Raw genomic sequence first — 14,771 nt, 5'->3', positions numbered from 1 at the left:
TTGCTCTGTCATCTATGGAATCGGAACATTATGCTCTAGCTTCTGCGGGAGATGAAGCAGAGTGGATAAAGGATCTGATCATGGATATTCCATTGAGGAGTTTTAAGTCAAACTCTATATCTATATTCTGTGACAATCAAGCAACAAAGACGATTGTGAATAACTCACTTTTTAATGGTAAGAGGAGACACATCAAGCTGAAACAGGCCATGCTGAATTATAGAACAGAACAAGGGATTATCACTTTGATTGATGTGAGATCGAAGGATAATACGGCAGATGCCCTTACAAAGGGATTGAACAAAGATCGAACATTCAAAACTACGGGGGAGATGGGGTTAAAGACCATTTAGTCAGGTCTTAACCTAACCCAGTATTATTTTGAATTATTCAAATCTCATCTAGCCTTGGTAAGCATTCGAGACAGTTTACATGTTTCAGATAACTTAGTTAGGTTACTAAGTATGGGGGTTTGTGAAACCATTCCAAACTTGATGGTGTAGCCAATTTTCATGTGAAGTCTCCTTATTTTGTTATTCCACAAAGGAATATGGAAAATGTCTGATATGTTTCAATAATATTATGCTAGTCTTTATGTCATTCCAAATTTGATGACATGTCTTTCATAGTATGGTATACCATTCCAAATTTGATGATACAACATAAATCTATGACTGATATGACGAACACAGTATTCCAAATGGAAACATGGTATAGTCCTTGTGATAGAAACTATATAGGATCGAGTTCTTGTAAAGAAACTTGATGATGATGCTTATTATTTTTTGATTAACCTTCAGCCATATATGAAATGTACTAAGTTCTTATTGTTGAACTAGATACTATTGTACAAATGATTGAATTCATATTATCTTATGAAATTCATATTTGACAAATTACAGAGAATGGTGAAGATGGAGGAGAACGGTTGAATCTGGATCTTGATGATGATGACTTACTTGATGAGTAAAGTCACATGGATTGCAAGGACTTTTCCTTTTGATTATTTCTTTTGGTTTTGCCACTTGCATGTGGAACTTCGGATTTATTGTTGGGTTTAGTTTTTTATCTAAAACCCTAGTTTTATTTCTTAAAGTTTACTTATTGCTTATTTGATTCATTAGATTATTGATATTCAATTTATATTGATTCAATTACTGATTGAACAATGGTTTCTATACATGTGTGATGGATATATGTAGAACATAGGAGGAGATTGTAAGGGTATTTATGTAATATCCCTTCATATGTTCTAATATAAGCGTACTTGTATTTATACTCAGGCTGTGAGGGGCAATCTAGTAATTAGCCGATTTGACCTAAACCCTAGTTTCCTATAAATACTAGCTGGAGGCAGCAATCTGGGTATTCCAAACTAGATATCCAGGGTGTAATGCTTTAAGTAACCTTATGCTTAAAACCCTAAATCCTAACAAAAGTGCCATTGTGATGTCAGTTTCTGAACTTATTGAACCTATTTCCAGATGTTGGCGGATTGATCTCCTTCATTCTCTTTTCAATCAAAGAGATGTTAGTGATATTTTAAAGATAAATTTACCATTATTTCCATAACCGGATATTCTTAAATAGGCAGCAAGTAAATCTGGAATTTATTCTGTTCCTAGTGCACATCATATGCTGGCAAGCCTTGATGTCATGAAAGCATGTAGTACATCATCTTCTTCAAGACCTCATTCATGGGAAACTATTCCATCTTCGGTTTGGAAAGCCATTTGGAAGTGTCAGACAACACCTAAGATCCATAGGTTTCTATGGCGTGCATGTGCATCTGGTCTTGCCACGGGGGATGCCTTTCAACAAAGAAATATCCAGGTTGATACGATTTGTGTGTGTTGTGGGGTACTAGAGACACCTACTCACATTCTATTCAGATGCATCTTCTCTCGGGCAGTCTGGTTTGGAAGCAATATTGGATGTAATTTCTTCACAACTCCTTTCTCTTCTGTTGCTGATTGGGTTTCTAGTTGGAGGACTTTTGCACAGTTGTGGTAGAAGGAAGCTCGCAGAAAGATCACTTTTTTGAGTTTCATTTGCTGGTATCTATGGCTTGCTCGCAACCACACTGTTTTTGGTAGACGCATATGGAAACCAGAAGATGTTATTGCTGCGGCTTCTTCATCATGTAAGGACTTTATTGGATCTTTTCTTGCTGTTCAGAATGTTCCTATTGCAAATATGAATGGTCTTTAACACTGGCAATTACCGGAACAAGGATTTATCAAATGCAATTGTGATGTGAGTCTACCTTTGGACGGTTCTTCTGGTGGGCTTGGTTATGTCTGGTGGAATTCTACAGGTGCACCACTTATGGTTGTTTCATCCCCACGGCAATTCAATGATATTATGATGGGTGAGGCGATGGTTGTTCGTCAAAGCTTGGTGGATCTACATGCATATGGTCATATGAATGTCATCATAGAATCTGATAATATTAACCTGATCAGATTTATAACTAATGTCTCATAGCCATCACCCGCTACTAATCCGTCCAATTGTAGATGATATTTTACATTTATCATCGTTGTTTGCTATTTGTAATTTCTGTTATATTCCAAGGGAGATCAACACTATGGCTGACTCCTAGGCTCGGAAGGCCCTGTCTATTACATGCCCGATAGTTTGGCCACTTTCCACTCCTTGGTTGCGAGAGATATGTTTACTCTCAATGCCTTGAGTTGTTGCATGTTCAAATAAATCTCTACTATTTACCAAAAAAAAGTAAGTTATTGAGTTAGTTACAAGATTATTGTCGTTTATGATTAGAAGAGATTCAAGTTGCCTTTGTATTAACTTTAGGGGTTTCATACACCCTGATATAAAAGAGGAACATCAACTATGTCACCAAGGCCATCTGTTTTGCATATTCCGTTCAAAGAAAATAAGTGTCTCAGCTTCAAGTTGTCTCTGATTCAATGATTCCGAAACCTGTTTTTTTTTTGACCAAGTAAAAAAGAAAATCAAGTTTTGATAGATGTTTTACCCCACCCCACCCTGTTAAATGGAATTTGAACTTGGCTTTCTTTGTGTTGGTTTTTATCTTCAACATGTCATTTGAGTTTTTAAGCTTGGATAACCAGTCCAAGTTGGGTGTTCATTGCTCTACAACCCGGTGTTCTACAAGTTAGCAAACGATACATTTAAATTTGGTGAAACCTGCAATCAATAGATCGACAAGCCTCTCTTCTTGAAAGGAAAAGTGAAATTCTTTTTCCTTTGTCCAGGGGTCAGGAGATTGGATCCAGCCATAAGAAGAATGCTTGGTATAAATACGTTTTAAAATTGATCATAAGTGTCCATGTGTCTCTGTGAATTTCTGTTCTGCGGTTTACATAATTGTTTTTATAAATGAAATAGAAAAGGATTTCTTATTGATAAAAAAGGATAATTCTTTACGGGGGAAGTTTTTATACATGGTTGTGTAAGCATGCACGGTCGTGTCCCCTCTCACAAAGAGTTGGAAAAGTCATAAACCCCCACCCATTAATTAATGCCTTGAAACTCCCACCCTCTCATATACAAGACTTACACAGCCGTGTATGAAAACTTTTTCCATTCTTTATTTTCATTTTTGAGACTTTTATTGAACTTGAATTCCCATAATCTCAAAGAATTCTAGGTTGGGTCATTTCATTTTTTTTTTATCCGGGAAATACCGTACAGATAGAGATGAGAGAACTAGGGTAGCTTTCTTTTAAATGTGGAATTTTCTTTTTGACACCAGACAAATCCTGAAAGGTGAAAAATCAGCTACAAATTGGAACTTTATCTTAAACATCAAATGTTTAAGAACTCCCATGGTCTAGGGTGGGTATAAGGGAGAACCGGAGAAGGATGAAGGATTGCTACAATGTTAAGAGTGTAGTTTCCCACCAATGAGGGGTGAAAAATCGAATCGTTTAATAGGGGCTTTAATGAGAGTATTAGGTCCAAGAATTTGCGCATTCGAGTCTTGGTATTTTTGGGCGAAGATTGGGCAAATCACTAGCATCCTGATGTTAGCAGGCTCAAACAAGTGGAGGGGATTGGAATGGGGAGGGAGAGGAGAGAAGCAGACATAGTACTGGGCACAGCATGCCTTTACCTTTTTTTTTTACCTCTAAGGCTCTAATTGTTTCGGTGTAAAATTATACATGTTGAAAAATATTCAGGAAACAAGTCCAAAGATTTCATACACAGCTGTGCAAGCATGCATGGTCATGTCTCCTCTCACAAAGAATTGGAAAAGTCATAAACCCCCATCCATATTTAATGCCTTAAAACTCTCACCCTCTCACATGCACAGCTTACACAGCCATGTATGAAAACTGTCCCCAAGAAACAAACATTCGAAAAATTTTCCAACATGTAAAATAAACAAAATATTCTCACGCCGAAACAAACAGAGATTATTATAGTAGTTCACTTGGGAATTTCTTTGCTGGGCAAACCAGCATCACACTACGGACAACACTAGCGAAAAGAATTACTGTAGCACTGCCGTACACTTCCACAAACACAAAGTGCTGACACACAACAACATATAACAACTTCCAACCATCCTTTAATCATACAAATCATGTACATTAAGTGTTTAAAAGCATGAAATTCAGATCCTGATGATCGTAGACCATTGGTGTTTTGCTGCCCTCTGGATTTTTCCATACAATGATCGGTTGAGCCGGATCGGCCAGACTTGAAATCCTGTGTAAACCATCCTTTGCACAGAAAATTTTACAACAAAACACACAAGGCCTTCGGGGGGTGAGGGGGGTGATAATTCTCCCATAATTCACTTCCCCATTGGCCAGGGTGGGTGGGGGGGGGGGGGGGGCCGCTGAGGCACTTAAATACTGAAATTCATTTCATTAATCCAACATATGGGAATAATGTAAAGTCCATCTTCCTCCAAGTTTTTGATGATAAAAGTCATCTTACTCCAAGTTATTAGATCTCCTATGAGGTAGTAGCAACAACTTATGAGATCCCTTAATGCTCAAGGTTTCCCATAAACAAAGCTGAAAATTTTATACTCTTAACTGCAACTTTTCTGAGGAAAATGAAACAGGAAAGAAAAATAACATTTTCTCATCCAGAATTAAAACTTTTAAAAAAAATTCTAGTAAAATGGTACTCCTGGGTAACTAGGTCACTCCTGAAGCCTTGAGAATTTAATCTGGTGTTGCTGCTCCTTGGTTGAGCTCTGCAAATCTCATGCCAACCCGCATTGAGTGCTTCAAGAACTTCTCAGCACACCGGCGGACACATGTCTCTTCTTGCTTATCTAGGGATTTGCGCCGAAAACTGTCCACACAGTCGGTGAAACATCTCTCCACCAATGAATTATACATCCTTAGACTGCAAATGAAAAAACAAAAAAAAAGAAAAATATCAAAATCTTAATTAGGTAAATATTGTAAATATATTCCAGTAAATATTTCGATCCATCAAACTTGCAAGGAATATCATTCATTTCAAGGAATAACTACGTATATTGCTGGTACTTGAAAATGTTTCCAAATGGGCAACAAAAATGTCTTGAGGGAGACTTTTAAACGCAAAACAGCCACAAATGACACTAGGACATGACAAGAAAAATGACATCTGAGAAAAATTTCATTCCATTATACATAAAATTGATCATTTAATATGTTCAACGATTTCAACCATGTATCGATATGATGTCCAACAGACACAAAACTATACGAATAATCTGATCATAAATCAACTTAATCTGCTGGCATGTTTGCAAATTCTGACATCTACTTTGGTGAGACATTACACAAGATAAGTTAGAGGGTGAGATGGGCAGGGTACACATGGTAGGGTTCCTCAAGCATATGGATGGTCTAGATCAGCAAGAGCCTTGTCGCTACTGGCTTCAGAGCCCCCATGTAACAAAACAGTTTACCTATCAACTTTAATAGAAGAAAAAGGGGGAAAGAGTAGGGGTGTTCGGGTTGGTTCAGAAACCAGGATCAGTAAGGTCTCCACTGAAGGATTTGGTTCGTCTGTGGCCTGGGTGTGAGCGGCCATCATGCTGCCTACAAGCCCAGGCCCGCCATATGTTTGGTGCTTCATCCGACCGTTGAGGTTAGTTTTAATTCAAAAACTGAATAGAATCCTGGCGGGCCAAAGTGAATTCTAACCTAAACCATAAAGACCAACCCGGTTTTGGTAAACCCAAAACCAACAAAACTGATGCTAACCTAAATCCCAAAATTGACTTTCCCAAATCCCAATTTCTTCTCCAAGCTCACTGCAAATCCTTACGATCGACGGGTTCTTCTTCTTCAAGCCCCTTCTTTTCTGAGCTCACAGCAAATCAATACCACTGAAAGCGTCTCTCTTCTTCTCCGTCGCTCACTCTGCAACCACAAATCACAAATCGACATCCAGGGCTTCTTCTTCTTCTCCGTCGCCCTGCAACAAAAATCCCTCTCAAGCCAAAAATACATCTATTTCTTTTCCTTTGTGGAAGCTTTTGTCTGATTCGGTTACTTTGAAAGTAATGAAATTGATAATTAGTTAATGCATTATGGATCTTTTTTTCTCAAGCTATAGGAACAAACAGACCTATTGGCCAAAGGGATAGTGAGGTTGAGACGGTGTTCTGGCTTTTCTTTTCAATTATTGAAATTAGAATGAGTTTTGATAGAACACTTTCTTTTTCTGGCTTTTCTTTTCAATTATTGAAATTAGAATGAGTTTTGATAGAACACTTTCTTTTTAGGGTATTTGGGTGGCTGTTAGCCTCTCCACATTAGGGGTCTGTATCTATACTCAAATTACCTTTCAATTATGTTGTTACTTACTAAAATAAGTAAATGTAGTTAGCAATGCACTCTAAAGCAGTAACGCAAATACCAACTCATGAGCTTGAGACAACGTTCATTGTTTACTGAGTTTTGATGACTGTTAAGTTAGTCTTTATTTGGTCTGATTACTAGTTTTAAGGTTAGTATAGGAGTCTTCGGTAACAAAAAGTACGGAATCATTGTCAGTGCCCTTTTCTCTTAATTTACATTGGCTTTCAATTTCCAATTTAATTTAGGAATCTTGGGTAACTGAAAGTCTGGAATCATTATCATAATGTTGGGATCAAATAGAAGCTAAACACATTATAATAAGCATTTTCATTTACCAAAAGTTACCCAGAAGATAGAGTCCTAGTGCCCTATTGGTCCCAAATTTTGCTTCTCAAGCTATAGGAACCCCATCTAATTACTTTGAAAGTTTCTCAACACCTCCCTAACATGTTTCCTTTCTCTTGTTGCTCATGTGTATAAACTGTATAGGTCGTTGCAGTGATTTCACCAATTGATTACAGAAAACAGGAAAGTTTGAGATAGCATTGGATATGGACAATCCAGTGATTTCACAAGTTGATTACGGTAGTCAAGAAGATTATGATGATAATAAGCCTCGGATCAAAGAATGAGATATACGAGAATTACAACTAGTATGGAGGAATGGTTGGTTTTAATATTAGGAGGGATATGCACATAAGAGTAAGGAAGATAAGAAAATCATAACACAGAGGAGATTTGTAATAAACAAGGACATTGGAGAAAGGACAAGAAAGATATGTACACAACCAAGCCTCGTGCAGAAAGCAGGACCGATTGCACTGCAAGAATGTGAATTTCTCAATATTGTCCATTTACTTAATACACTAGCTACTGGTCATTTGATGCGGTCTCAGCATAAAATCTCAAATTTAGATGCCTATGAAATAGATTTGGCCGATGATTTCGGTATCCGACTTAAGGCCACTTTTGAATACATGGGAATGTAAGTAGTGGGAAGAAAAAACCTCAGGTACACCAGACAAGATCTTAAGAATTATCTTTGAACCAAACGCCAACGTGATTTAGTTTACAATAAAGTTGGTAGTTTGTTAACATATTTTGAAAACCAGACAAGGCTCAACCCATCTTTTACATACTTTTTATAGTTGGATAATAAAGAACAGATAACAAAAATATTTTGAACCGATCCGAGGATGATCATTGATTATGCATTGCTTGGTGATATTGTTACCTTTGACACTAGATTTTGCACAAACAAAGAATACAAGCCGTTTGGTATTTTCGCAGGATTCAACCATCATGGGAGGTAACCATATTTGGAGCTACACTACAAATTACTTGAGGCTCATGGGCAAAGGAAGCTCATAACCATTTTTACTGATCAAGGGCAAGGGTAGTAGCTGAGGTTTTACCCAAGACATGTCATGAATTGTGTACCTTGCACATAATGCAGAATGGGTGGGAAGAACTTGCATCAATATCTCAATTTCAAATGAAACATGGATTCAATTCACGCTCTATGTTCAAATATCTAAATTTCACCCTTTAAGATATTTCTTCAGACCTATTGTCGATACAAAGTAGCAATCAAGGTTTTAAGTCTCTTAACGTATCCACCGATACTAATCAATACGTATCCTATTTTTAGGGTACCGATATGATACGGCACAATACGATACTTAAAAAAACATATCAATTGTATAGGGACGATATGTGACCCAATATGGTCGATATTTCGATACAGGTGATACATCTCTTATAGACTATATTTTACATATTACTTATTTATAGTGTTTTATGTGTCAAAATTGTATTTCGCATGTATCTTAAACATTTCCATGTGTATCTTACGTCTCTTCGATACGATATGATACGATACAATACGTCTCTTAAAATCACCCTTCTGATACGATACTCGATACTTTAAACCTTGGTAGCAATCACAAATTTTTATCTATTTTCATGATATTAGAACCACTTTGGGAGTTGCACCAATCCAAGACAAGCTTCGTGAGAGCCGCTTGAGGTGGTATGGTCATGTCCAACGGAGACCTTGGGATGCACCGGTAAGAAAGAGTGACCAGATTTAGTTTGACGGAGCTAAAAATAGGGGCAGGCCTAAAATGACTATTGGAGAAGTGGTAAGAAAGGATATGCATGTGGTAGGGCTCAACCCTAGTATGACCGCAGATAGAGTTGTTTGGAAGACAGAGACCCGTGTAGCCGACCCCTTGTAGGGGAATGTTCATTGGGATGCTGCTTTGACTACTGCTTCGACTTTTTCCTTTCCTATTTTCCATTCTTCTTCCTTTTACTTTTTTTTTACTTCCTTCTACTTTCTTTTACTTCTCTTATCTCTTCTACTATCTTAGCCTCTATAGGATCCATGTAGCCGACCCCATTTAGTTGGGATAAGGTTATGGTTGTTGTTGTTGTTGTTGTTGTTGTTGTTGTTGTTGTTTCATGATATTATGCATGGAACAGCTATATCATGGCTAATTCCTTAGAAAAAATAGTGTCTTCCACAATGGAATCTGAAAAAGTGAGATTTCAAGTAGGTATTTTCATAATCTTCTTCTGTCCGAAAAAATGATTCATCGAAATAATGAGTCACCCGTTCTGTTGATATGGATACAACTGAGATCACCAAATGCTCGGGAGTTCTTCTATTCAATCCCTTTCCTTCTTTTAGTTGCTGGATATCTCATTTGTACACATCCTCTTTGTTTCCCGAGCTAAAAAGTGAGTTACAAACAAATTCGAAAAGATTAAATTCTTGTGCCCATTTTGCATTATGTGCTAGATACACAATCTATGGTATGTCTTAGGTAAACCTTAGCTATTACCCTTAACATTGCATCATCTTTATCAATAAAAAGGGTTATGGACTTCTTTTGCTCATGAGCTTAAGGGAATGTCTCAAAAAACAACCATTTGAAAGACTCAACCGCCCATCATATAGTAGTGTAGCTCCAATTACGGTTACCCCCTATGATGGTTAAATCCCGCGAAAATACCAAACGCCCTGTATTCTTTGTTTGTGCAAATGTAGTGTCCAAGGTAACATCACCAAATAGTGCATAATCAATGATCATCCTCAGATCGGTCCAAAATATATTTGTTATTTATTCTTCATTATCCAACTGCAAAGAATATGTTAAAGATGGGTTAAGTCTTGTCTAGTTTCCAAAATATGCTAACGAATTCCCGGCTTCGCCATAAACTAAATCACGCTGACGTTTGGTTCAAAGATAATTCTTAAAATTTTACCTAGTGTACCCAAGGGTTTTCTCTTCCCTCTGCTTGCATACCCATAGATTCAAAAGTAACCTTAGGCCGAATATCGGAATCATCAACCAAATCTATTTCATAAACATCTAAATTTGAGAATTTACGTTGAGACCCCATCAAATGACTAGTAGCTGGTATATGAAGTAAATGGGCATTTGCAATGTCCATCAACCAACCGAGAAATACACATTCTTGCAGGACAATCGGTCCTGCTTTCTGCACGAGGCTTAGTCGTGTGCATATCTCTCTTGTTCTTTCTTCGATGTCTTTTTGCACGAGGCTTAGTGGTGTACATATCTCTTTTGTTCTTTCTTCGATGTCCTTGTTTATTACAGACAAATCTCACATGTATTATGATTGTCTTATCTTCCTTGCTCTTATGTGCATAATCTCTCCTAATACTAAAGCCAACTGTTCCTCCATACCAGTTGTAATACTCATATGCCTCATTCTTCAAAATGAACGTCATGTTGATCCAAGGGTTTTTATCAACATAATCATCTTGACCATTGTAATCAACTTGAGAAATCACTGGATTGTCCACATCCAATGCTATCTCAAAATTTTCAGCTTTCTGTAATCAATTGGTGAAATCACTACAACGACCTACTACAGTTCATACACATGAACAACAAAAGAAGGGATACATGTTAGGGAGGTGTTGATAAACTTTAAAAGTAGTCACACGGTGTACGAATAGCTTGAGAAGCAAAATTTGGGGCCAACGGAAATGCTAACCACAATTTGCTTAGCTTCCATATGATCCCAACATTATGATAATGATTCCAGACTTTCAATTACCCAAAATTCCTAAACTAACCTAGAATTTAAAGCCACTGTAAATTAAGACCAAAGGACACTGACAATGATTCCATACTTTCGCTTATTGAAGACTCCTATACTAACCTGAAAACTAATAATCAGAATAAATGAACTAAAAAAGACTAACTTAACAATCATCAAAACTCAGTAAACAATGAACATTGTCTCAGGCTCATGGGTTGGTATTTACGCTACTACTTTGGAGTGCATTGGTAGCTACATTCACTTATTTTAGTAAGTAACAACATAATTGTACATAGGGGTGAAACAGGGCCGGGTTTTTTAAACCCTAGTCCAACCCTGAGCCCTCTTAGCTCAACCCAAGCCCAACCGGCCCGACGCTGATTGGGCCGGGCTGGGCCGAGATGGCCCTGATTGTTGCTAGGGCCAAGTTGGCTCTAACTTGCCCTTCTTTTTTGTCATTTACCTCATCCTATGCATTAAAAAAAATGAGATACATGTGACTAGGTATTGGTTTCTTTTATACTCAATTGACTATTAGACTTATCTTTGGGTTAAAAAACTTAGCTCCCAATCTTAAAATTGTAAATATTTTCGTTTAATAGATAATTAGCCTATTTTTGATAAACCAATAGATAATTGAATACTAAACAATAATTGCAAATTGTAAAGCATAACCTAACACAGGGCCAGGTCGGGCTAAGAAGCCTCAACCCTAGCCCAGCTCGACCCTGACCCAAGGCCTGAAAATTTCAACTCTAACCGCCCTTAGAGTAGACAAATCCAGCTCAGACCCTATTCGGGCTCAGGGTGGGCTCGGGCCGACAAGACCAAACTTACACCCCTAATTGAAAGGTAATCTGAGTATACATACAGACACCTAATGCAGAGAGGCCAACACCAACCAATACACCCTGAAAAGAAAGTGTTCTATCAAAACTCACTCTAATTTCAATAATGGAAAAGAAGAGCCTGAACACTGTCTCGGCCTCACTATCCCCTTGCCCCATAGATCTGCTTGTTCCTATATAGTTTGAGAGAAAAAGATCCATAACGCATCAACTCATTATCAATTCCATTGCTTTCAAAGTAACCGAATCAAACAAAAGCTTCACAAAGGAAAAGAAATAGATGTACCTTTGGCTTGAGAGGGATTTGAGTTGCGAGGCGACAAAGAAGACGCCTCGCTGTCTAATGTAGTCCTAGATTGGTAAGAAGAAGATGCCCTGGCTGTCTAATGAATCGGCTAAATCAAAATAAGGTTTTTGGTGAAATCAGGGTTAGGGTTTGAAGTATGAGTTATGTCAACTGAAGGTAGGGGAGTCTATCAGTGAAGGTTTTGAGATGTTTTAATGGATGAAAGTCTGTAAACTTGAATGGGCAGCAAGTTAGGCTTAAGGTTTCGGGTCTTGGAAAAGTGTAAAATATGGGGATCAAGTGCTAATGGGGCTGCGAGTGAGGTTCAGTAAAATTATGGAAGGGTTCTGATGGCTGGAATTGGCTGGGCAAAAACTTAGGGTTTTTGGGTTTATGGGGAATGATGGAATCTAGGGTTTGAAGAGGAGTTTGGGGACCAAACTCAGATCGAGTTTCCCAATTGGGAAGGGGAAAATTCGATCCAAATTTGATACAGAATTGATGGTTAAATTAGTCTATGCTGTTGTTGGGGCGTTTGGTTTTGAATTGGAGCAGGGGGAGTTAAGGTTCAGGGCTGTAGAGGGTTAGGAGAAGAAGTGGGGGATGGGGATGCTTCCAAACTTACTTGCAGTTGCTGAAAGTATAAGGCAATATAGCCAGTAGCTGCAGTAGCTTGCATAGAAATTAGATCTTGGACTGAAACTTGAAAGAAAACTTGTAGAAGAACCACTCGGGCTTTACACCACAAGGTGTCGATTGGATTAGACACCAATCCCACCAACTTTGATCACACAAAGCAAAACTTCACAGTGGAAGAGAAGTTGCAGCAGCTTGCAAGCAGTTTTTAATTTTCAAAAGTGGAGAGTAATGTGCTCCATGATTTTTATTGCTTAAATAATGGCCCAAGGGACCTTACTCCTATTTAGGCTAGGAGTATGAACACTCCTAGCCGGCTACACTATTCCACCTCCCTTTCTAAATTTGTGGGAGTGTGAACCCAAAAGAAAAAATAACATACATTAAATAAAAGTGGTGACTTAAGTCACTTAAATTGAACCACTGGTTCAGCCAGGTTGGGCCGATTCAATTTAAAAACATAAAACACTTTAAAAAAACTAAATATGGAACTAGTACTACTACTACTTGGGCAGCAGCTTCTTGTTCCTCTTCTTGTTGTGGATGTAGTGCTTCAGCTCTGCATAACTGTCGATTTGTGATTTGTGGTTGCAGAATGACCGAGGGAGAAGAAGAGAAACACCTTCGGTGGTAGTGATTTGCAATGAGCTAGGAAAATAAGAAGGGGCTCGAAGAATAAGAAGCCTTCGGTGGTAGGGATTTGCAGTGAGCTCAGAGAAGAAGAAGTTGGGAAAGTGGATTTAGGTTAGCGAAGGTTTTGGTAAAACCAAACCGAGAGACGCCTTCGGTGATAGTGATTTGCAGTGAGCTCGGAAAATAAGAAGGGGCTCGAAGAATAAGAAGCCTTCGGTGGTAGGGATTTGCAGTGAGCTCAAAGAAGAAGAAGTTGGGAAAGTAGATTTGGGGGTTTAGGGATTTAGGTTAGCAACGGTTTTGGTAAAACCAAAACCGGGTTGGTCTTTATGGTTTAGGTTAGATCCACTTTGCCCGCCTAGTTTATATTCAGTTTTTGAATTAAAACTAACCTGAACGGTCGGATGATGCACCAAAAAGGTGGCGGGCCAGGGATTGTGGGCGGCACAGTTGGCCGCTCATACCATCCTCAGAGTTGCACTCAACAGGCCATTGCACTGAATACTGAAAAATCAAATTCCAGTTGGTTATCACTAAATAAGCCATAGCACTGAATATTTAAACATCAAATTCTGTTTACTATGTTTTGACAAGAGAACCAACGTCCAAAAGAGGATACTGAAAAATCAAATTCCAGCAACAGACAACCCCTTTCCACCTGTATTTGGCCTTACACTTCCGATAATCTGCTTTAGTTACTGTGTTTGAACTAATTCCATCACTGACTACTCGCCCTCAACAAATCTAAAGAAATTAAAGAACTAAATTAAACAGGGTGTGGTCTGGAGGAAAAGGGGCAAAGCCCACATCCTAATATTCAAGAGGCATATCTTTCTCCTCTTCAGTGGACAAGCAGATTGTAACGACAGGTGGCTGATATTGATGATGATAAATATACTTCAGCATTTACATGACAGACAGTTTCATCAAGCCCCAACCCTACCTCCGATTTTTTCATAATTAATCATTAGATATAATACGAAAATCAGAAAAAAGACAGAGCAAGAAAGAAAGTATTTGAACGATTCCAATCTCGAGCAATTACACTTTAGATCAAAATACCCAAAAATTCAATGATAGAAATCCAAACCAACTAAAATTGGCAGAAAGACTTTGAACCTGTCACGAATTTGAAGCTGGTCAATCATAGCCGACATTCTCAGCTTATCTTCTTCCGGTAGAGAATCCAGATCTCCAAGCATACTCTTGTCCATCTTCTTCGATCGAGCGACTTAGGTTTCCCGACGACCTAACGCGCGGCTAACCTTAAACCCTAAAAACCTTGCGAACGAATTAAAGAGCGAGGTTCAGAACTTTAGTATTATTATTATATATGCGGGGCAAAATGTAGCCAATATATAAGCACCGTTGGAAAGCATTGCTACTGAAGCAGCTTGATCTGTCACATCAACTATTCATTCATGCATTGTAACCAATGGATAAACAAAATAATTAGATTGGAGTTTAGCTTAACAATATGTG

General features: G+C 38.1%; 1 protein-coding gene across 1 annotated transcript; it reads right to left on the bottom strand.

Moving 5' to 3' along the window:
• Positions 1-4,839: 4,839 nt before the first annotated feature.
• On the bottom strand, positions 4,840-14,562 carry LOC122652034 (mitochondrial import inner membrane translocase subunit Tim9). Its single transcript, XM_043845663.1, has 2 exons — positions 14,409-14,562; positions 4,840-5,355 (listed from the first exon to the last, which is right to left on the bottom strand). The coding sequence occupies exons 1-2, from the start codon at positions 14,501-14,503 to the stop codon at positions 5,169-5,171; spliced, it is 282 nt and encodes a 93-aa protein (XP_043701598.1). The 5' UTR covers positions 14,504-14,562; the 3' UTR covers positions 4,840-5,168.
• Between the last annotated feature and the right edge of the window lie 209 nt (positions 14,563-14,771).

This window comes from Telopea speciosissima, chromosome 2, assembly GCF_018873765.1.
Source record: "Telopea speciosissima isolate NSW1024214 ecotype Mountain lineage chromosome 2, Tspe_v1, whole genome shotgun sequence".
Lineage (NCBI taxonomy): Eukaryota > Viridiplantae > Streptophyta > Magnoliopsida > Proteales > Proteaceae > Telopea > Telopea speciosissima.
Note: the sequence above shows the minus strand (reverse complement) of the source record. Positions and strands in the feature narration are given on the sequence as shown.